We start from the raw sequence: 22,685 nt of genomic DNA, 5'->3' as shown, positions 1-22,685 counted from the left end.
TCATTAGAATTAAATCCAATGAATTAATATTAAAGTCAACTCATTCCCGAATGACAAGTTCATGAAATGTGTAATGTGCAGTGTCATCTAGTAAAGCATTATGTTAATAAACAATTTAAAATTCTGTTTTCTGAAAATTGGTGGTTTCATAAACTCTTTAAGAGTTTTAAGAGTGGTGGACCACATTTCAACAAAACTTTATGTTCTCATAAGAGTCTACTTACAAATGACTGGAGATCGTCTAGAACTATTTGAATAGACTTTTAACATATCAAGCCCTCAATCTGAAGTCTGCAAAAGCCAAATTGCTGCTGTAGATTCATGAATGACAATATGTAGCTCGACTAACTGATCACATTTATTGTGTTTGAGTCGCACGCACACCAGCTCCATGTGGGAAAGGTGGCTATAGGAATCAGAAGTTCTTACTGACAGGTGTAAATGTCTTCGATGAACTGACAATAGAGTATTATTTATGACAATAAACACACACTTTTGGTAGATGAAATCTCACAGAGTCTGTATAAGGAAATAATAAAAAGGAAGCTTCATCATTGAAAATAATTAAGATCAACTTAAATGATAAGCTTATAGAATCTACCGAATCTCTTGGAGAACAGGACAACCAAGCGTTCATCTGCCATGGTTCTGTATAGAGACGAGAGACTCAATTTCTCAATTTCTGAGATACCTCTTACTTGCTGATTTCGGTTCAGGCAAATACAAGTAATCGTGTGCTGTGATTAAGTGTCGATCTGAGGTTAAACACCGAGGGTGTCAGTAAGATGCCCATTTCTTGTTCATGTTACCCCTGCCTCCTTTCTGCGTGGACAGCCTTGACCCAACCTTGACGTGCCCTTCTTCCTTACAGGAGAAGGATGACATTCAGAGGGCGGAATGCATGTTGCAGCAGGCAGAGAGGCTGGGGTGCCGGCAGTTTGTCACGGCCACCGATGTTGTCCGAGGGAACCCCAAGTTGAATTTGGCTTTCATTGCCAACCTCTTTAACAGATACCCTGCCCTGCACAAACCAGAGAACCAGGACATCGACTGGGGGGCTCTCGAAGGTAACTGGAAACCTGTTGCTTAGAGGTTTGGAAAAGCATTCACCACTCTAACTCAAGGGCAGTTCGAAATTACCTGCTAAGCAGATATAAACCCCTTACGTGCTGGGGAAGATTTGCAAACAGGTCATCAATTCTCTGGTATATAACAAAGAGAATAAATAGATTAATCAAGTCAATTACAGCCAAGCAGGAATAATCAAATACCATTATATCACATCCATTATACATAAGCTTCATCCATTATCAGAATTAAATGTTTTAGGGAAGACAGTGCATTTAATTATCAGGTGAAATAAATCCCGAGTTCCAAAAACCTAATTTATGTACTTAATGGACTGAGTGTTAATTCCTCGCACAAGAGATTGCAGCCGCTCATCATCTAAAAATACTTGAACTTAATGCTGAGAGGTGCTTAGTGAGGTGTTTGTTTCTGTTTTGTTTCTTGGATTTGGATTTGGGAGGTGCGGTGGGGCAGAGTAAAGTTTTGAGGCAGAATCCCTGGCAGTTGTATTTTGGGGGTTAGCGCCCTAAGATTGGATGAAAAGCGTGTAGCTATCGTCAGGTTCTTTTTTTCCATCATGAATTAGTCTCAATGTTGAGACAAAAAAAAAAAAAGACAAAATTAATACTAAATGAATATCGCCAAAGAAAAGAAATCCAGATTAAAAATATTATTTGATTTTTTTTTTTTTTTCCTGCAATGCTTTACCCGAGCTGGGAGTGCAAAATTCAATCCGTATTGCAACAGTGCTGCATTTGTATCATTTGATAAATTGTGGTCAGGGGTCCAGGCATTTTGTTGACTACCAAGTATATAAATCAAGCCCTCTAATCACCCACTTCCAGCCGCCTCTGGAACATCCCCATTTGGTTCCTTTGCTATCACTTGAAATTCAGCATATACAAAACAGAAATGACCATTTCTCCTCCCTGTGGCGCACTTCTGCCCTCCCCACCTCCCACCCATCTCCTGTAGAAACTCTCCATTTTCATTAATCATACCACTTTTTTTTTCTTCAGTCTCCAAAACCCTGGGTCCCCCTTTGATATTTTCCTCTTCTTCACCCCTAAATCTACTGAATTAGTAAATACTAACAATTCTTCCTGCAGAAGGGCTTTTAGATTGTTATTTTTCCTTACTGCTTTCTGGACTCTTACTAAATCACACATCAACCATTTCAATAGGTCTTAGGGGCCTGTTCCTCCATTTATCAAGCATTTGAATGTGCCCATGTGCGGGTGGACACACCATCCCCTCTGCGTATTTAATTTAAATGCATATTGCCCTTCAGTAATTTTGCACCCTGCTGCCAGGCACATCACACTTCCGTCTTCATTATATCTCTGCCTTGCTCAAGAACTTATTGTCGTAATAACAAAAAGAACCTATGATGACTGGCATTGTCTAATATATCAACCCAAATCTGGTGGTTGGCGTTCAGAGAGCCCCAATTCTGGTTGCAGCCACCAAGCAGCCTTCTCTCCGCGAATCACACAGATTCTGAAAAATGACTTCCTGATGGTTTTAATACAGACCTCGTCTGTCACTCCCTTCATGCTCCTATGTATGCTGTCTTCTCTTCCCACTACTTCCTGATGCCTCAAATCCTCTCCTCTTTCCTCCTTCCGGTCCGGGTTTTACTAGCCCTGTAAGGTGAAGCTGAAACTCCACTCCATTCCAAACTGTTCTCTCTCCTATTTCAACTCAAGGAGCAAATATGTTCACCTCATGTGTTAGCCCTGGGGCTTGCATGATCTCACTTTGTTGCCTAAAAGTCTTGTTTCTCCTGAAAGAATGTAAGCTTTTGGGGGCCGACTGTGAACTGCTTCTCCACACAGGAACTTGTGCCCTACTAACAGATGCTATAGAAACACTCGCTGAGTTGGACTAGAAAAGAAAAAACGAACACAGAATAACAGTCCTTATCCAAATCCATTAAGGTTTATTGAATGAGGTTTTTTCATTCTAGATTCAATTTTTATTATAGCCTCTTTAGTTAAACTTTGATCATAAAAAAGGCATATTTTCTAGGGGCCCGAAAGATAACAGGTCTTCATTAATTTAGGTGAGACGAGGGAAGAGCGGACATTTAGGAACTGGATGAATTCCTTGGGCGTTAACCCTCGAGTCAATCACTTGTACAGGTAAGAGAATGTGGGGACTCATCTTTTTTTTTTTTTTTTTTTTAAGATTTTATTTATTTATTTGACAGAGAGAGACAGCAAGAGAGGGAACACAAGCAGGGGGAGTGGGAGAGGGAGAAGCAGGCTTCCCGCCGAGCAGGGAGCTGGATGCGGGACTCAATCCCAGGACCCTGGGATCATGACCTGAGCTGAAGGCAGACGCTTAACGACTGAGCCACCCAGGTGCCCCGGGACTCATCTTTAATGGGAGACACCTAGACCTTGGAAGATCCCCGCGATTTCAAATATCTCTGTGGTGTGCAGTTCTCTTCACAAATGTGTGCACCTTGATGAGAAAGGGGCTAGTGCCAAATTGAGCTGCAGGTGTTGGCTCTTTAGCTGAGAAACTCACTTCAGTACAAAATCATAACCCAGCAAAAGGACAGATTTACTACACGTTGTAAGCCTGTGATCTGCTCCTAAGCAGGCAAAACAAAAAAATATTAAGTTTATGGTGACGTGTCTCCTGTGCCATTTGTTGGAGCCATATTTCTTTTCCTGGAGGCAGCATGCTCCAGCTCCAGGGGCACAGGTAGCCACAGCTGGGAGAGACCTCGAGTAAGTTTCTTCAATTTCTCTAAGTCAGAGTTTCTTCACCTCTAAAGATGAAGCTACGAATACCAATTTCTGTCGGGTTGTTGCAAACGTTCCTTGTGCTGATATATAAGGAAGTGCCTGCCCACCGTAGGCCCTTAATAAATGGTGGTTATCTGAGAATTCTTTTGTGTTTGTTTTTGTCCAGTGACTTATCAGATGCCCTGGTCATCTTCCAGCTCTATGAAAAGATTAAAGTCCCTGTTGATTGGAACAGAGTAAACAAACCACCATACCCCAAACTGGGGGGCAACATGAAGAAGGTAAACAATGACTCTTCAGATGTTCCAACAGGCAGGTGAAGTCATCAGCCTGCAAGGGCACCCTGTGAATACTTTATTAGGAGGCCAAACTTAGATAAGTAATGTTTATCCAGGGATTAAATTATAGCACAGCAATCAGAAGCCTGAATGGTTTCATTAAAGTGAGTCCATTATTTCAGTTGATTACTTATTTATAATTCCATGTTGGATGTCTTTAAACATTATGTTGTAAAAATTCTAATTAAGATAATTAGTGCAAGCAGAGCCACAGGGTTGCTTTTCCACCAGCAGGATCCTTATTCTAATTTCCTAAAGAATTAGAGCTTTGTACTGACAGTTTGACTTGTACAAATAGTTTGTCTAATGTCAACACAGTGGGAACATACTGTTTTGTAAAAGCAGCGATGGGCTTGGCACACATATCTCTCACCATTCCTTGTCTTTTTGGCTCTTAATGATCCAAGCGTAGCCACGGGAATACCTCCCTGTCCCACATGTCAGCCCATTATGGGCATGTAGGATGGAGAATCCAGATTTTCCATGACAATCTCCATGCATTCAGCTGTTTCAGGAATACCATGAACAGGTAACTGAGCATGGCCCTCTATTTCTGGAGTGTGATATAGCCATGACAGTGTTCATAATAATGAATTCATTTTGGTTTTGCACTTAGACTACACTATGAATATGTTTTGGTGGAAGTGAGGGGTTCTATTAAAAAAAAAAAAAGATGGGAAATTCTTGGACTAGTTTAGAACCCTAGCATTGCAGAACCAGGCAAGACTTGAGAGATCATTGAGAGATCATTCAGCCTGACAACATTTATTTCATTTTGTGTCTTTATTTTTAGTATCTCGTATTTCTCATCATAGAGATGATGACATTAGAATGTTTTCCTTCTTGCTCATTAACAGCTTGAAAATTGTAACTATGCAGTGGAGTTGGGGAAGAATCAAGCTAAGTTCTCCCTGGTTGGCATCGGGGGACAAGATCTCAATGAAGGAAACCGCACTCTAACATTAGCCTTGATTTGGCAGTTAATGAGAAGGTAACGTAACTCAGGGAAATGACTTTTTATTGAGTATATTATTGACCTGGAAACATACTAGCAAATGTTCAGGAATGTGGTTTGAACCAGCAAAATGATATTTTAAGCTAAACTTAAAACCAAAGGAGTGTTTTGTTATTTTCCTGTTCTGTTTTGTTTTGTTTTGTTTCTTTTCAGGTCGTTTAAGTTTTCTTTCAGGTAGTTTGAAGCTTTTTTATTAGATTCCTAAACATTTTAGATGGTTTTGTCCTCTTAATGAATCACCCCATTTTCATTATGGTGTGACCCTCTTTATTCCTGGTAATATTTTCTTTGAAATCTACTTTTTCTAATGTTAATATAGCCACTCCAGCTTTCTCGTGACTAATTTTAGCATACATGTCTTTTTCCAACCTTTTATTTTTAGATTTGTGTAAATAGTCAATTATCTTTTAAAGAGGCTTTCCAAATATGAGGGAAATGTGCTATATGTACTATACTTACCCATTTGCCATTTCCAGTGCTTTTCCATGGTGTAGATCCAGATTTCCATCTGATATCATTTGCCTTCTCTCTGAAATATTTCTAACAGTGTAGATCTGCTGGGGAGGAAGCATTCTAGCTTCTAGATGTCTAAAAAGTCTTTATTTCATTTTTCATTTTTGAAAGATATTTTCTCTGTGGAATTCTAGATTGATAGTTTTTTTTCTTACAGTTCTTTAAAGATAGTGTTCTTTGCCTTCTGGCTTGCATTGTTTCCGATGATAAATCTGTTGTCATTCTTTTTTTTTTTTTTAAAGATTTTATTTATCTATTTGAGAGAGAGAATGAGAGAGAGAGAGCACATGATGTGGGGAGGGTCAGAGAGAGAAGGAGACTCCCTGCTGAGCAGGGAGCCCGATGCGGGACTCGATCCTGGGACTCCAGGATCATGACCTGAGCCAAAGGCAGTCGCTTAACCAACTGAGCCACCCAGGCGCCCTCTGTTGTCATTCTTATCTTGATTCCTTGGTATATAATGTCTTTTTTTTTCTAGCTTTCAGATTTTCTCTTTACCACTGTTTTTAAGCAAGTGGATTATAATGGGCTTTGGTCTTTCGCATGCTTGAGGTTTGTTGAATTTCTTGAATCTGAGGGTTTGTAATGTTCATCAAATATGGAAAACTTTTGGTCTTTATTTCCTCAAATATATTTCCTGTACAACTCACCCCAATTTGTTCTGGGGGTACTCCGGGTACATACCTATTTGGTCATTTGAAGTTGTCCCAAGGTTCATTGATACTCTATTCATTTTTCCCCTCTGTTTGATTTTTCCTCTCTCTGTTTCATTTGGGATAATTTCTATTGCTTGGTATTCAAATTCACTAATCTCTTCTTCTGTAATGTCTAATCTTGTATCAGTCCCATCCGGTGTATATATTTTTTTTTTATCTCAGACGTTACAGTTTTCATGTATAAAAATTTTGGGTCTTTTCAGTGTCTCCCATGTCTCTTTCTTCCACCTTCTTGAACATATAGAACATAATTATAGTAGCTGTTATTTCTGGGTCTGATTCTATTAATTGATTTTTATCCTCATTTTGGGTCATATTTTACTGCTTCTTTGCATGCCTACTAATTTTTTATTGTATGTGAGGCATTGTGAATTTCACCTTGCTGTGTGCTGGTATTTCTGTATTCCTTTAAATATTCTTGAATTTTGTCCTGGGATGCAGTTAAGTTACTCAAACACAGTCTGATCCTTTTGAGGCTTATTAAAAGTTTAAATAGTCTTGAGCTAATTTTGTCTCTCAGTACTGAAATAATCTCCTCTGAGTATTGAACTTGATGCTCCAGGTATTGTGAGGTGTTTCTACTCTGACTGGTGGGAACCAAATTATTTCCAGTGCTGTGTTTGTTCTGCGAATCATTCTGCTCATTCGTTTCTGACAGTTCTTGTCCCAGTCTCTGGTAGTTTGCTCACACACATGCATTGAGTAATACTCAGCTAAAGACTTATGGCAAACCCTCTGAAGATGTCTGGAGCTTTCTTTCTAGATGACTCTTTCCTCTCCAGGCAGCTCTCTCCTCTCTGGTATTCTGCCCCACAAATTTCAGGCACCTTGGTTTCCTTGAGTTCTCAATCCTGTCCTCTCAACTCAGGGGGACTGCTATGCTCTGCTCGGGTTCTCTCTCTCTCTCTGCACTACAGTCTTAGGGCTCACCAGGTTTGCTTTCCTTCTTTCAGGGACCACTGTTTTGTGCTTACTTTGTCCAGTAAGGCAGAAGGGTAAGGCCGGTCCCCGTTACCACACCATGGCCAGAAGCAGAATTTCCTGCTAGTTCGTCACAAGACTATTTTAGATACCTTTTAGAGTTGAATTAATGTGAGAGCCTTTGACAAGGTAGAATGTAATATATAAATAGAAAATACAAGAAAAGTAAACGATTTTTGGTGCAAAAGCATGAGCTTGGGAAGAATTTAAGATAGCAAATCTTTAAGTGTAAAATAGTTTGCTTTTAAATGTTTCACTCTTTCCCCCTATCCTGGTGGCCTTGACCAGGCAGAAATCTTACATCCCTTTATTAGAGCCTATGTCACTGTGACTTAATTCATTTTCTACCTGGAAGGAAGTTCCAGAAACCACATGTCACATTACATGATGTCTCGCAAGTGAATGGCAAAGACAAGGTGTGTAGTGTCTCTAGGCACTTCAGCTTTATTCCCAAGCCACTGTCTCTAGATCATGATACTCATAATGGCCCTCTAAGTATGTCAGTGTTTCCAGGTGATGTGGTATAATCAGAAGTGATCATGATGGAGTTTGCTACCTGATTCACACTTGCTTTACCAAGTATAGCGCTCTACTACTCATCTCTAAACTGGGGTCTCCTTGAAGTTTAAAGGCAGATGTCATAAGGCTTTTCTGGGACAGAAAACTCCAGAGCTAAAGGAACTTGAGCCCCATCTTCTATCTTGCTGCATACATCTAGGATGTCACTGAAAGCCCCTAAGGGCTGCCACACCAGTGTATTTTCAGAAACGTGTGACCTAGTCTCTATTGTCTTTCATGTGTGTTTTTAATTCTTAATAGACTGACTTGGGCTACTGATTGCTTTAAAAAACAAAACAGATCTTTCTAGTTGCAATGGTTAAGTTGACTTTTGGGTTTGGATATGAGATAATCTTTGATATTTTCTCTTTTAATGATAAAAAAAAAAAAAAAAAACCCTCAGGCCAACTCTAGCCATTTTGAATTTCATAATACCTGAAAATCACCTTGTAATATCATCTTTGTTCTGTAATCTTATAGAAACGCGGCCCGATGTTGTACTTGATAGCTGGTTTATATACGATAAGGTCTAGACTGCAGCCTGCTGTCCCTACCTGGCTAATCATTCACATTTCTCATGAGTGTTTACTCAAGAATGGTGCATATAAGAAAGTGGACAGAGAAATACATTACTGTTGAAGGCGATGGAATGACTGATAATTATGTAAATGCCACCAGAGGGGATCCTTTTCCTCTCTGTGCCACACATTAACAGATCTATTAAATTTAGAGCTAGTTCTAGCTGGAATTTATTTCATTGGATTGCACAGATGTGCTAATTTGGCCATTTATCTGGACAATAAATGATGTGTCATTTTTTCCCCCTAAGAACAAATGAGAGATGTGTGCTTAAACCTGCGTCTCCCCTTCAGGAGCCTAGAAATCGTTCTCAGGTCAGAAAGCTGGCAAACAGTGTATGTATAAATTTGGAGACAGAAGCTAGAAGGAAGGAAGCTGCCAGCAGACGGCGGTTTCAGACTCCAGCAAATGAACAAAGAGGCAGGCAAATGAGAAATTCACCCCAGATCAAACAGGCTGTGGACCATGAATTTGGGTTAGGTCCTTGCAAAACAAAACACCATGGTTGGTCCCTCTGGGTCAAATGTTAAATAAATCAAACAAGCATTGGAAGGCAGGAAGGCAAGCAAGTAATAATCGCAGCCCCTCCGGCGCTGCGCACGCACACCTCATCCATTCTCTTCTGTTGAATCGGGCACTGGCTGAAGCTAAGGCTCGCGACACCCTTTCACTGTGACCGATGGTTTCTCAGCACAGGGCAGTGTGCAAGCACCAGTGATACTGGGGATCCTGTCTGGAGGTTCCAGTTAATAAAAGCACTGTTGCCCCAAAACATGTTTGATGGTATGGAGTGATTATCTCACAAGGAAAATCCTAGGTAGACCTGGGCCACATTGATTTTTGTTTTACATTTTGAATCTATAGCTAGTGCTTTTAGTGGACTGTCCAGAGTGGAGACTCCAACCTAATTCTGTCCTTTCTTCCCTTTGTTTTTACCGTTGTACTTACAGGTGGGTATACGATTCCATTTAAACCACCACACCTCCCTTGAGGTGGGCGAAGGGCAATTTTGTACTCACCAGAACCCTGTGCCACCATGAGGGACTGTACTCAGACCCCTGAATGCAGCCAGCTGCCTCCATGCTTTTCTGTATGCCTCTCAGTTTCCCTGGTCCTCGGTGGCTTTTTGTGTTTGCACAGATAGATTTTTGTATTGAGGTGAGCCTGTGTATACCGGTTTCTTCCCTAGCTTCTGTCCACTTGAGAGTGTTGTCAGGGAGGAAGAATTTACTCTGCCTTTCAGGGTCCTTCTAGCCAGCATAGGAGTCAAACTGACATGAGACAGATTAATAGGAGAAAAGCAAATTTAATTTTGTATGAACAGGAAACCACACAGACATGGAAATTCCAAAGATGGTCAGGCGAAATGAAGTTGTACATCATTCTGGACTAAGGAGAAGGGGTAGGGGTCTGGGACTTCAAAGGAAAGGAATGTAATTCACAGGAAGATGAAGAGAGTAAATGTTTGGTAAACGGATGTTTGGTGGGGCCACTCAGAAACATGGGACATAGAGAACTTTGATCAAACAGGCCTTGCTAGGTTCCCCCCCGTCTACCATACGTCGTTCATAGTATAATGCAATTATCTATGTTGATAGCTCTCTTCCTGGAGTAGGTCCTCTATCTAAATTCTTTTCGGCAGGTCTGGAGGGAGGTAAAGAGCTTTTCCTGAATCTGCTGGGTTTTGATTGCTTTTAAGTCAAAATAATCTTTATGCCCTTGGCCCCTACACTGTCAACAAAGCAGTATGGACATCCTGACAAAGGGAAGTGAGAATTCACCCCTGAGACGAGTGGAGCCTCTAGCAGATCAGACTCCATTTGTCCCATGAGGCAGTACATAGACATGACGGATGAAGTGTGCACTCACCTGCCTTTTCTTACCACGTTCACCAGGCGGAAATGCTTCACTGTTAACGGTAAAAGCTCATAACTCAATACCCATGCTTCCTATCAGGAAACAAGAAGCCAGTGATGCCATAAAACATCATCTCAAGAACTGATCAAAACTGGGGCCTTTTTCCAGGATAGGATTATTTTGAAAATCTACCTGAGCCTTATCCCATTCATACCCATTAATTCCTTAGGCTTTGGTCCCATCTCTGGGCCCAAACTAAGTATTTCTCACCTTGACTTTCTCCTTGCTTTCCCTGGGAGAAAGTTATACTAGTTATTGCACCTACCACTCTACTCTTTGATTTACTAGAGCTTGAAGCATCTTTTTTTTTTTTTTTTTTTTTTAAGATTTTATTTATTTGATAGAGACACAGTGAGAGAGGGAACACAAGCAGGGGGAGTGGGAGAGGGAGAAGCAGGCTTCCCGCTGAGCAGAGAGCCCAATGAGGGACTCGATCCCAAGACCCTGAGATCACGACCCGAGCTGAAGGCAGATGCCCGACTACTGAGTCACCCAGGCCCCCCTTGAAGCATCTTTTTAATCTTTTCCCCAAAAAACCCAATTCTCATAACAGTATGCATCTAAGGTGATTCTTAGGCTCAGACTAAAGATTAACTTTGGTCTGTGTATTCCTAATATTTCTACTTTTATGGTATAAGAAGGGAACTCTTTTCTATTTTTCCTTTATTATGTTGGCCCCTTGGGTTTTTCTAACATTGACTTGTCCCTCCATTTTTTTTTTTTTTTTAAAGGTTTTATTTATTTGACAGAGAGGGAACACAAGCAGGAGGAGTGGGAGAGGGAGAAGCAGGCTTCCCGCAGAGCGGGGAGCCCGATGCGGGGCTCGATCCCAGGACCCTGGGACCATGACCTGAGCCGAAGGCAGTCGCTTAACGACTGAGCCACCCAGGCGCCCCTGTCCCTCCATTTTTGTGGTTCCTTTAAGAAAAGTGTCACGGGTTTGAATCTTTGCTTTGCTTTCCCTCTCTTCTGCTTTCCCTTCCTACTCAGAGCAATGACAGTGCTTAGAAGGAGGCATTTGCTCTGCATCTCATGATAATAACCACAAAGCTACATTTTAAATTATGTCTAAAAGGAAATAATGTTGTTTTTATTTTATTTTTTCCTTGCAAATGTAATGGTGTCCAGGCTATCTTCTGAGGCATACCTAGAAAGAAAAGAACATTTGTGCCCTGGCTACTTTCTGTGTTATCGAATTCCTTAGCGACTTTTTTCCAGAAATCATTCTTGATTTTGTTCAGGTACACGTTGAATATTCTTGAAGAAATTGGAGGCGGGCAGAAGGTCAATGATGACATTATTGTCAACTGGGTGAATGAAACATTGAAGGAAGCAGCAAAAAGTTCATCCATCTCTAGTTTCAAGGTAAAAAGTCTTAGTCTACTGCTCACGGCCACCTGAGCTCTATGCTTATCTTTATTGTTTTCACTCTGTTTTAAAGTGACCTTGAGTGTGAGGTGTCTGAGGCTCCCCCTCCAATTTTGATTTTGCTTGAATGACCCATTACTGTTTTGGTGTTCACGGGCCATTTCATTGACAAATTTCTTGTCACTTTCTCCTGTAATAACTAATTTTAAAAACCCATCATTTTAAACCCATTATTTTAGGCATTTTTCTTCCAAAGTAATATAAAATACGATAATATTTTTTAAATGCACACAGCTTCATGATTCAGATTATGATCTTAATGATGGTGGAATATAAAATGCTAAAAGATCTCCCATGTGGTGTTTTTGGGGGAAAAGCAGTTGTGTACTTGTATCCAAATCCCATTTTTATTAAAAACTGCATTATACTTTATTAAATTTCTTAACTCATGTTTCATACATTAGCTGGATCCTTCCTCTAGGGACTTGCGCACTTGATTCATGTCATAATGTCTGTGCCATCTTAACTATGGTTTTTTTGTGTTTTTTTCTTTTGTTTTGTTTTAAAGGTCAGGAATTAGGGGGAGGGATCCCTTCAGAGTTTGTATTAACACGATTGGTGAGGCAGTTTGTCATGATTCAGTCTTCTGCTTCAAAGTCAAGAAAAAAAAAATTAAAATTTCACCCACCAAAAAGAGCAGACAGTATTTCTGAGTTGTGCTCTACCAGGAGCGTCCACTCCCTGTGAGCTCATCACAGATAATGGCCGCCTTTGTCTCTCCTCTAGCTTACCCTTCAGTCTGAAGAGCTGAGCAGAGGTAGGAGCAGAGAGGCTGGTGAGAGGCGTGAGCAAGTTCTTCCAAAAAAAAAAGATTTGGAAGGGCAGACTTTGTCTGGACTCTGCTGTTGCAGCAAGGAAGCAGCTGTAGAAAATATATAAATGAATGGCTGTGTTCCAATAAAACTTTATTTATAAAAGCAGACAACAGGGCAAATCTGGGAACACTCTCAGTAGGGACTGTGCCCTGAGCACCAGGGGCTCCTTGTTTGTAATGCCTCGTGTCAGCTCACCAACATCGTGAAGGCAGCTTTACTGGCTACCTCATTTTATAGGTAAGGAAACGAGCTCAAGTGATTGAGGTTACAGCTAGTAATTGCAGGAGATGATCCATCAGTGAGCAGAAAGCGCCTTTACCTGCGAGGGCAGGTTACAGAGCAGCGTGTAGCCAGGGTCACTGAAGCCTTATCTGCAGCGCTCGGGTTGGTAGCCTGGGGGTGCAATCTCTCCGTACATTAGGGCACCCTGTGGCTTCTGGGCTGTTCTCATGGGGACTCACTCTTGAGAATGTTTGACAGCTCTTTTACTCCTTGTGTCGCTCTGGGCTAATTTTCTCCTGTCTTCTCATAAAGTCATTATAGAATTGATTAAGTAAAAAAAAAAAAATAAATAAAACACAAAAGGAAAATGTCCAATTAGCCCCACATTCCTTTTAAGTGAAACCCTTAAAAAAAAAAAATGAACACAGTTCACTCTTGATTAACCATTTTGGAACTAGTCCTGGTCCCCCTCGCCCCCCAATCTATGCTAGCGAGCTCTGCCTGTCAGCGCTTTGACAAGACTGTGGGCAGAAAGCAGGGGAGGAGGCCAAACTCACATCCCTCCATTTTGCTTCCCTCGTGGCTCTTCAAAAGGTTCTGTGGAGATAGAAGCTCAGGCTAATGTTGGAAATTAGATTACGATTACATAGTGATTTTAATTTTGTAATAGTCCTCACATTACCGAGGAGTAAATAAAAATGGACCCATTATATTTTTTAAAATATCATTCCTCTCCTCCAGAGGACCGATGCTAGAGACCTAGCATCTCGCAGGGGTCCTGTAGCTTGTTCTTGCTAAGAATGCATTCTGATTTGAACCCTCAAGGTGTGCAGTGTTTGGATTTGACTGTGCTCAGAGGGTCACGCGCAGTCGCCTCTCCATGCATGCGCTCACAGGTGCCCAGGAGAGGGGACAGCAGACGGGAGCACTCGCAGCTCTAGGTGTGAACATGAAAATGTTTTCAATGCCAAAGAAAGAGCTCACGCTCTTAAGTCGGACTACCTAGGTTCAAATGCCAGCCCGACCACTTACCAGTAAGTCACCGAACCTCAGAAACTCCCTTTACACACTGTCCATTAAGAGGAGATGCCTAGACCTGAGGCTGGTGGTGACACATGAAGTAACCTACGAGAAGTTCTGGGCAAACCGTGAGGCACTGACCAGTACTAGTTAGTGTCATTGCATATTAATCACACTGCCGTAACCGCCTCCTTGGACCTACAGATGCTATTCTTTCCCTGAGGTCTCCAAGAAAGGAGCATGTGCTTCATGAAGCTCCTGCCCAGCTGGGTCCTCATCACGATCCCTGCCAGTCAGCTCCGGGATGTCCTACAAACTTCCTTCCATTCACTCCGTGAGAACCACTCCCTGCCTGTTGGCAGACAATGGGTTTCCTCCACCTACAGAGCCCCTAGGAACTTGGTGACACCCCTGCCTACAGAAACTACAGCTGAGTTGAAACCCCATGTGGAACGCTGTGGCATTTCCCAGACCAGGCTATATATCTCTCATATTTAAGAGGGGAGAACCGCCTACTTCCTTTGAGCTGAACAGAAGTAACTGGGGGACATACTGATGAAACTAACTCTTTCTCTCTGTGCAGGACCCAAAGATTAGCACAAGTCTGCCTGTTCTGGATCTCATTGATGCCATTCAACCAGGTTCCATCAACTATGACCTTCTGAAGACAGAAAACCTGAATGATGACGAGAAACTCAACAATGCAAAGTACGTAAATAAACCTGAGGCCAGGGAGAGGAGGACCCAACTGGCAACTGGATAGCTGTAAAGTCTGTTGCTTGTGCCTTTGTGCAAATAGTTTATTGCACTATTTGCTTTTTCTTCTCCTTACTTAATGTGTCCCATCATCATTACTTTAGATATTGTACAATAGCAGTTTAAGACTCCTAGTGTTAGAATGGGAGCAAGATAGAGAACAAGAATATTCTTCCAGTTGATAAGCAAGCCTATAGTTTCATAAAACCCATTTCCTAATTGTAATCTATCAGAGACTTCCTAAATAAAGTCCATGCCAGGCCCAAATATAAACAGCCCATTTGTGATTACCCATGGATATGACTGGGCAGGACTTGGGTTCAAGACCAGTCTGTATGAGCTTGGGAGCAGCTGCTTGAGGGCAGCCTTACCATGTAGAGTGACGGTCAGCATACTAGTCTGTGAGCCAAATTTGGATGGTTGTCTGCTTTTATAAAGTTTTACTGGAATAGCCATGCCTGTTCATTTATATATTTTCTCTAGCTGCTTCCCTGCTAGAAGGGCAGCATTGAGTAGTTGTGACAAAGCCCACAAAGCCTAAAATATTTACTACCTGTTTTTTTTATGGAAAGTTTGCTGACCGATATGCCGGAGTGATGCCTTTCTCGGAGCAGGTTGTATTATTTGCTAGAGTTGTCCTAACCAAGTACCACAAACAGGGCAGCTTCAAACAACAGAAATGTATTCTCTCATAGTTGTGGAGGCTGTAAGCACAAGACTGAGACGCTGGCAGGGTTGGTTCCTTCCGAGGTTGTGAGGGAGAATCTGTCCCTTGCCTCTCTCCTAGGTTCTGGTGACGGCCAGAGTCCTTGGCTTATAGATGCATCACTCCAGTCTCTGCCTCCATCTTCACATGACCTCCCCTATGTGTCTGTGACTTTACATGGCTGTCTTCCTTCTGTGTGTGTGTCTGGGTCTCTTCTCTTCTTTTATGGGCACCAGTCATATTGGATTAGGGCCTCACCCTACTCCAGCATGGCCTCATCTTAACTATGAAACAACTTTCTTTCCAAAGAAGGTCATAATCAGAGTTACTAGGGGATAGGGCTTCCCTATATCTTTTTTGGGGGGAGATGCAATTCAATCCATCAGAAAGTTCTAGAATTAACAAGTTGAATAGTGCCCAGCAGCCCTGTATATATATAAACTCAACAGTATTCTTCTTTCTGTTCCCAATTTGGGAAAGTCGGGGGCCTGTGTTCCTTGTATGCTGGAATTATAAATGGTAACTACAACAGATGGATGGGATAGATGGGGGATACAGGGTGCTCTGGAAGAGACAGGAAGGGAAACAAAGCTCTACAAAGCAAATAACATCTAAGGTGAGATGAGTTGAAGGGACAAGTAAGGAGGAGGGTAGAGGTAGACAGCTGAAGGAGGCAGAAAGAATACTCCAGGTAGAGGGAAGAATACGTAATGAAGACCCAGAAATTTAAAACAAAACAAAACAGAACAAAAATGGGCCTAGTTGTTCAAGGGGAATGTGATTAGGTTTAAAGAACCTAAAGTTCCTTAAATTAGTTTCCAGAGCCCAAGGTCTTACAATTGCTAAATGGTTCAGCTGAGGTTCAAAGTCTGACATCAGAGCGCAGCCTCCCAAGCACTAGTCTCTATGGGCATGATGCAAAATTCCTTAGAAAAATGGGTAAAAGGGATTATACAAGATGCTAAAAATGGTTATGTTTTGGTGGCAAGATCTGCATGATTTTTTGAAGCTCTTTTTTCTAATTTTTCAGCAACTTCCCTCCTATATTTTATAATAGAAAAGTACATTTTTAGTTCATTAATAATTAACATAGAAGAAGTGAGTGAGAAATGGGCAAGGAGAAAGAATGGGGACTATGCCTGCCTGATGCTTTTCATTTACTATGATCGACAGAGGAAGAATGAAGTTAGTTTACAGAGCAGAGGGAGTAATGGGGCTGTGGGTAGAATGGAGGATCTCTCGAGTAGTCATTGTAAGAGGTTACTAGATAATAAATGAGGGGAATAAAAGAATTGCCAGGTAGTAGTGTGGGCTCATTTGAAAATAGATTACAACTCATAAAAATTATCTTCATATAATTAGAAAGCGAGCAAAATGTTCCAATGGAGCCATAATAATCTTATGTGAAAAATGTGTAGTACAAAACTCTGGCTATACTAGTATTATAGTAACATAAATAAATACATGCCTATGTGGGCAAGGACTGGAATGGAACAAAGAATAAAGCTGATGTGTGAGGTCGAAGTATGACAGATGCATCTCCCCTCTTTTCTTCCTTGTAAAAATGTTCCTGTGGTGGAAATGGAGTCTGCCAACTTTTCCCCGCGCACATTCTGATTCAGTTCTATGACTTTTTCTGCTGTTCTACAGCCCAAGAGAACACTCATGGTGAAGGCATCAAAAGTGGCAAGAGCTAAGGGGGTCTCTACAGACAAATAATAAATTTGATAATTATCATGAGTCTAGACAGCAAGTCTGATAGAGTCAGGAGCTTTGTTGGGCCAAGATTTGCCCACAAAAGTGGGAGGATGCCATGACTGACTCCAGCTATTTCAAGAATGAGTTCTGCAGAGTATCTAGGATAGGGTATGTGGTGTGTGGTACATGGTATGAGGTATGTGGAACGGCAATAACTATGATCCTGAGGGATCCCCTTCACACTTTGTTGCTCAGGCTCTCCTCATTCTTCCTCTTTTCTCCCTTTCAGGTATGCCATTTCTATGGCCCGAAAAATTGGTGCCAGAGTGTACGCCCTTCCAGAAGACCTGGTCGAAGTGAACCCCAAAATGGTCATGACAGTGTTTGCTTGCCTCATGGGGAAAGGAATGAAGAGGGTGTAAATCCCAGTGGGGAGGTGACATGCACATTCCTGATTGCTCAGCGTGGGATGCCTACAGGAAGCATGGGGATGATTGAAGCCATTCCAAAGTTTTCAACTTGGTGACATTATACAGGATTCCAAAAAGTATGTGTTTATTAAGCCAGTTAGCCTCTCCTGTATTTAACAAAAATGCTTCATTCTTTGCAAACAAACAAAACCCTCTTACAAATCTTTCTTATTGTTGAATTTATTGCTTCTTGAAAATCTAGAGGAAAAAGAAAAAAAAACTTATCTTCCAGGCACCCTTCCTGCTTTTGCCATTAGTCAAATATAGAAGCTGCAGTGTTATTAATTTTAACAATATTTCAAACCGGTTTAATTTGGCTGCCTTTTTTGTTCAAGGTGAGAGCCAGGAGGGGGGAATCATCCAACCAGTCCTAAAGCCTGTTTCTGGAGGCCAGCATTTGATCTGTTACAAGCCTCTCCTTCTGTCCCCCTTCTCCTACAGTCTGTCTCCCGTGGCTTTGCTTTACACTCGGTCAGAACTATGCCTTCTCTGTGGCCCACCTCTGCTGCCCATCCTCATGCCTGAGTATCTGACAGATCAGTCAGGCTGTTGGGGTCCCAAGAGTCAGTGGTGACTTGCAGAAGTAAGACATCCTCAGAGCCTCTCCTCAGAACTTGTGTCCCAAATGTCGTAAGTTTTGGTTTTATCAGCCAATAGGAAGCTTCTGTTTTTTAACTCTACGATTTGGGCTCAGACCAGGTCTAACATCTTGAATACTGTGCCTTCAGAGAGATTCTTTTTTAACTAGGCAGGTTACATCCAAGGAGGGTGTAATTGAGTATCATACCACTAGGGGGCAGTGTGGAGCCACAACAAAGCCTCTATCCTTCCAGGTCCTGCCTCTCCACGCGTTTAGCCCTGCATGTTAGATCTCCTTGTGGTATGGCTATCTATCTGGTGACTGGAAGCAATTCGGCTCGGCTTTCATTTGCTCTTAGATCTTAGTACATCTGATTGCTGCAAGGCCATATTATCAGTGTTTACTTTTTTGGTAGTGTAGAAGCTTTTTGCCACCCCCAAGCTCAAGGGGGCCACATGTGCCAATGAACAGCGCCCCCCACACCCCTGACACGCCCCCACACAGAGTCATATACACATGACATTTAAAGAATTCTGAAACAAAACCAGAGGAGCAGTGTGAATTTGAGCAGCTGTAATAGATGATACGATTTCCATGAAAACCTACCTAAGGCTAAGAAGCAACAGAGCCTTGTGAACCAACACTAGACTCCCTCCGTCACGGTAACAGGGCTCGTCAACGAGGTGTCCTCTTCAGGGACGGCATTAATGGAACTTAGCCATTTTTCAAAGCAATTGAGATGCCTCGCCCTGGATCTGTTCCTCCACAGCACATTCGAGAAGCCAGTCTGTGGCCTCTCCTAGCCCATAATTTGTATTTCTTCTGTATCTGAATACAAAGTGGTTGGCTTCATCTTAGACTGAACTTAATGTAGCCTCAGATGATTCTCCCCCACCTGCCTCCAGGAAGACTGTTACTGCCTTAACGGAAAATGAAGATAAAGTAATGCTCAAGATCTCTCCAAATAAAATGTTCCCTTTATGAGATGTCTCTGGATGTTTGCTTTTGAAAGTTCCGTTAGAATGTAGTATAACTTACTAATTACTTCATTCAGCCAACACGCGTTGAGTGCCTAATATGTGGTAGGCATTGTGCAAGGTTTTAGAAATATGCCTCTAAATAAGACAGGCATTGTGCTCAGCTGATCAGGTTCAATAAACCGTCAGGTGTGATAAGTGATCGATAAGGGCAGGGTGAGCTTTTAACAGTCTAAGGAGAAATATTTTAGCTAAAAACGGAAGAGTAAGCTGGTATTAGACACATTGACCCCAGTCATGAACAAAAACCAGATGTGGGGATTGGTGCAAGATGGCTTCTAGAGAGATTGGGGAAGGAATCTTTTTGGCTGGCAGTAACTGATGTCTGCTCTCTAGTCCTCACTTGGGCCGGCAGGCACCATGGGGGAGGAGCATGGGAAGAACGCTGAGGAATTTCGCACCTGCCAGTATCCTTTCAGGTGGGCTGCTGTGATGGAGAAGCGTCCATTTGGTTACATCCTGACCAGCAGAGGATCCACACACCCACACGGCTGCTAGGAAGCTGGGTTTTTGTGCTTACACCATGAGTTGCTTACACCATGAGTCCCAGCTTCACCAGCAGCTTCTTTGTGGAAGTGGCTCTTTCCTAGCCTGAACATTCCTGCAGCTTCCACACTTAGGAGGTAGCTGCCTTCTCTACGGATCAAGAGGCTACAAATCTTCAGTGTTGCTTTTTTGTACAAGACTGCCTTGATACATCACCCACAGGAAGACTGACCAGGTACAGGTGAGCAGAAGGAGGTACTCTCAAGGAAAGAAAACTAAGGCTCTTGGAGAAGAGAAGGCCAATGGAAAATTTTTCTGAATTTAAAAGTTTGTTAACATTTTAAATAGTCAATCCAAGTATGGCATCGGAAATTCAAATTGTACCAAAGGGGCTACAGTGGATAGGCCACCTTCCCACCTCTGTGTCTGGAGATACGCTTTGAAGCCACCTCCTATCACCTCACTGGAGCCAACTCTGTGAGCCTATTGTTGAATCATTGTGAGCTTGCAATTGGCCACAATGGAGGTATTTACATCACAGCTGTGATCAAACTCTACACATAGGGTTTTTTTCCTTATCCCCAGAGAGTTGGTTTATCGACCTACCACTCCCCCTTCCCCATCCCCCAGCTGTCCTCCTGATCAGCAGCCACTGTTACTAATTCTTTCTGTACCCTAGAAATATTTTATGCACATAATGCATACATACACAGACTTTTTTTATTACAAATGCTAGCATTCCATACCCATCATTCTGCATCTCACTTTTTTCACTTAACACCGTATCTTGGTGACTGTTCCATGTTGGTATGTAGACAGGCCTCCATCCTTTCAGTGGGGTATAGTATTTTATTATATAGTATCCCAAACTGCATTTAACCAGGGGCTTATAACTAGATATTTTAGGCTGTTTGCCTCAGCAATAAGGCCACTTACAATACTATCTCCACTTCTTACACACAAAATGTTCATTTTAACTTGACAGATATTTATCAAGTTTCTGCTCTATCAAAGGTATTAACATCAGAGAGTAAAACATAGATCAAGTTCCTTCAGATTATTTGACAAAACAGACCCTCGAGCTGATCCCAACTTCTCCATTTTATGCCTTTAGAAGCCTACTGATCCAGCGAGGAGATCACGGGCGCACACATGCACACACAAAACAAATTCATAAAGTATGGGAGCTCAGGGGAAAATTCATTCTGAATGAAGGGTTACCAAAGTTGGCAGAAGAAATGAAGTCCAACAAACGCGAAGGCAGGAACCATGCTTTACACACAATGCCAAGTGCTTTTCTAGATTTTTAATAACGTTTTAAATATTATTAAACATAATAAATGTTTTTAAAATGGATTCGTTTTAAACATAAATAAGTGTTTCCTGACCAGGAGAGATGCCAAACAGAGAGAGGTGGGGAAATGTGGTGAAACGGACTTACCTACCGAGATTTTAGAACGGAAGGGATTCCTGTGTGTCTGGAAATTATGACATTCGAGTCTGTCTGATGCAATGTGGTGGACTAGATGAGCTTTTAAAGTCTCAGCCAACTGAGTGATTTTATCCACCTACACAGACACAATCTAGTCTGTCTCTGGAAGCAGAACTGTGGTCTTGATTGTAGAAACTACATAGACTCAGCCTGTTGTACACAGCCCGACTCGGAGAGATGCTTGATACGGGATAGACATTTCCCTGGATGGCTCCCGTTCCAACCTTCTTTACAGTTACTGTGCCCGTTGTCACATAGCAGCTGCTGAGATATTATGGACTTTTGTTCTCTGTCTACCCCAGTGACCCAATACACTTGGATTAAATGCTGGCAGCATTCTCTGTGAACTTGATGTCTTGCCCAGCACGTCCCTGCAAGCCTCATGATCCGGAAACCAGAGCTGATGCTCAGGACAAGTTAGCATTGACTGATCCTCTTGTGAAATCTAGTTACCTCGACAGTTTCCTAATAAAATTCCAGTAATAAAAGCAGCTGCCAAAGACTACACTTTACTCAGTGTCCTGTCTCCCTATTTCTGAAAGACAGAGTTTACCATCTGAGTTTGTACATGAGTGACCTCCCAAAAAAATCAAAAGGAAAGAAAATTGTGTAAATGTTTTCTCATGTCTAAAGTCTGCATATATTTAATATCCACCTTTGTCAAACACAAAAACAGATAATCTAGTCAATACCCACTATCTCAACCTTAACAACTTGGGCTTGATAAAACGGCAATAATTTTTGTTATCTGGTATGTCAAAATTGGGGATTTCCATTTAAATAGGTATTTTGGTTAAGAGAGCTATCATATCATTTTTGGAAAAGGAGCTTTTAGAGGATTAGAATACATACAAATATTTAATTTTAAAGCTATGTGTAATGCTCAAAGATAAACTCAAAATGGATGAAAGACCTAAATGTGAAACAGGAATCCATCAAAACCCTAGAGGAGAACACAGGCAGCAACCTCTTTGACCTCAGCTGCAGCAACTTCTTGCTAGACATGTCTCCAAAGGCAAGGGAAGCAAGGGCAAAAATGAACTATTGGGACTTCATCAAAATAAAAAGCTTTTGCACAACAAAGGAAACAGTCAACAAAACCAAAAGGCAACCGACAGAACGAGAGAAGATATTTGCAAATGTCTTATCAGATAAAGGGCTAGTATCCGAGATCTATAAAGAACTTATCAAACTCAACACCCAAAAAACAAATAATCCGGTCAAGAAATAGGCAGAAGACATGTACAGACATTTCTCCGAAGAAGATATCCAAATGGCTAACAGACACATGAAAAAATGCTCCACATCACTCGGCATCAGGGAAATCCAAATCAAAACCTCAACGAGATACCACCTCACACCAGTCAGAATGGCTAAAATTAACAAGTCGGGAAACGACAGATGTTGGCGGGGATGCGGAGAAAGGGGAACCCTCCTACACTGTTGATGGGAATGCAAGCTGGTGCAGCCACTCTGGAAAACAGCATGGAGGTTCCTCAAGAAGTTAAAAATAGAGCTATCCTATGACCCA

General features: G+C 41.8%; 1 protein-coding gene across 3 annotated transcripts in view; it reads left to right on the top strand.

The window, feature by feature from the left end:
* LCP1 (lymphocyte cytosolic protein 1) overlaps window positions 1-22,022 on the top strand; it is an 84,274-nt gene extending 62,252 nt beyond the window's left edge. For 2 of the 3 annotated variants that reach the window (XM_032403003.1, XM_032403004.1), the window contains 7 exons: window positions 872-1,067; window positions 3,134-3,212; window positions 3,994-4,108; window positions 5,023-5,156; window positions 11,686-11,809; window positions 14,513-14,637; window positions 17,379-22,021. In XM_032403003.1, the coding sequence (XP_032258894.1) occupies window positions 872-1,067; window positions 3,134-3,212; window positions 3,994-4,108; window positions 5,023-5,156; window positions 11,686-11,809; window positions 14,513-14,637; window positions 17,379-17,511 (906 nt within the window). In that variant the 3' untranslated portion in view covers window positions 17,512-22,021. Of the gene's footprint in view, window positions 1-871; window positions 1,068-3,133; window positions 3,213-3,993; window positions 4,109-5,022; window positions 5,157-11,685; window positions 11,810-14,512; window positions 14,638-17,378 lie in introns of all 3 variants that reach the window. The other variant, XM_032403005.1, reaches the window with a different exon arrangement.
* The last annotated feature ends 663 nt before the right edge of the window (window positions 22,023-22,685 follow it).

Source organism: Phoca vitulina, unplaced genomic scaffold (genome assembly GCF_004348235.1).
Source record: "Phoca vitulina isolate PV1807 unplaced genomic scaffold, GSC_HSeal_1.0 scaffold5, whole genome shotgun sequence".
Lineage (NCBI taxonomy): Eukaryota > Metazoa > Chordata > Mammalia > Carnivora > Phocidae > Phoca > Phoca vitulina.
The sequence above is the reverse complement of the archived record's forward strand: the minus strand, read 5'-3'. Positions and strand labels throughout refer to the sequence as shown.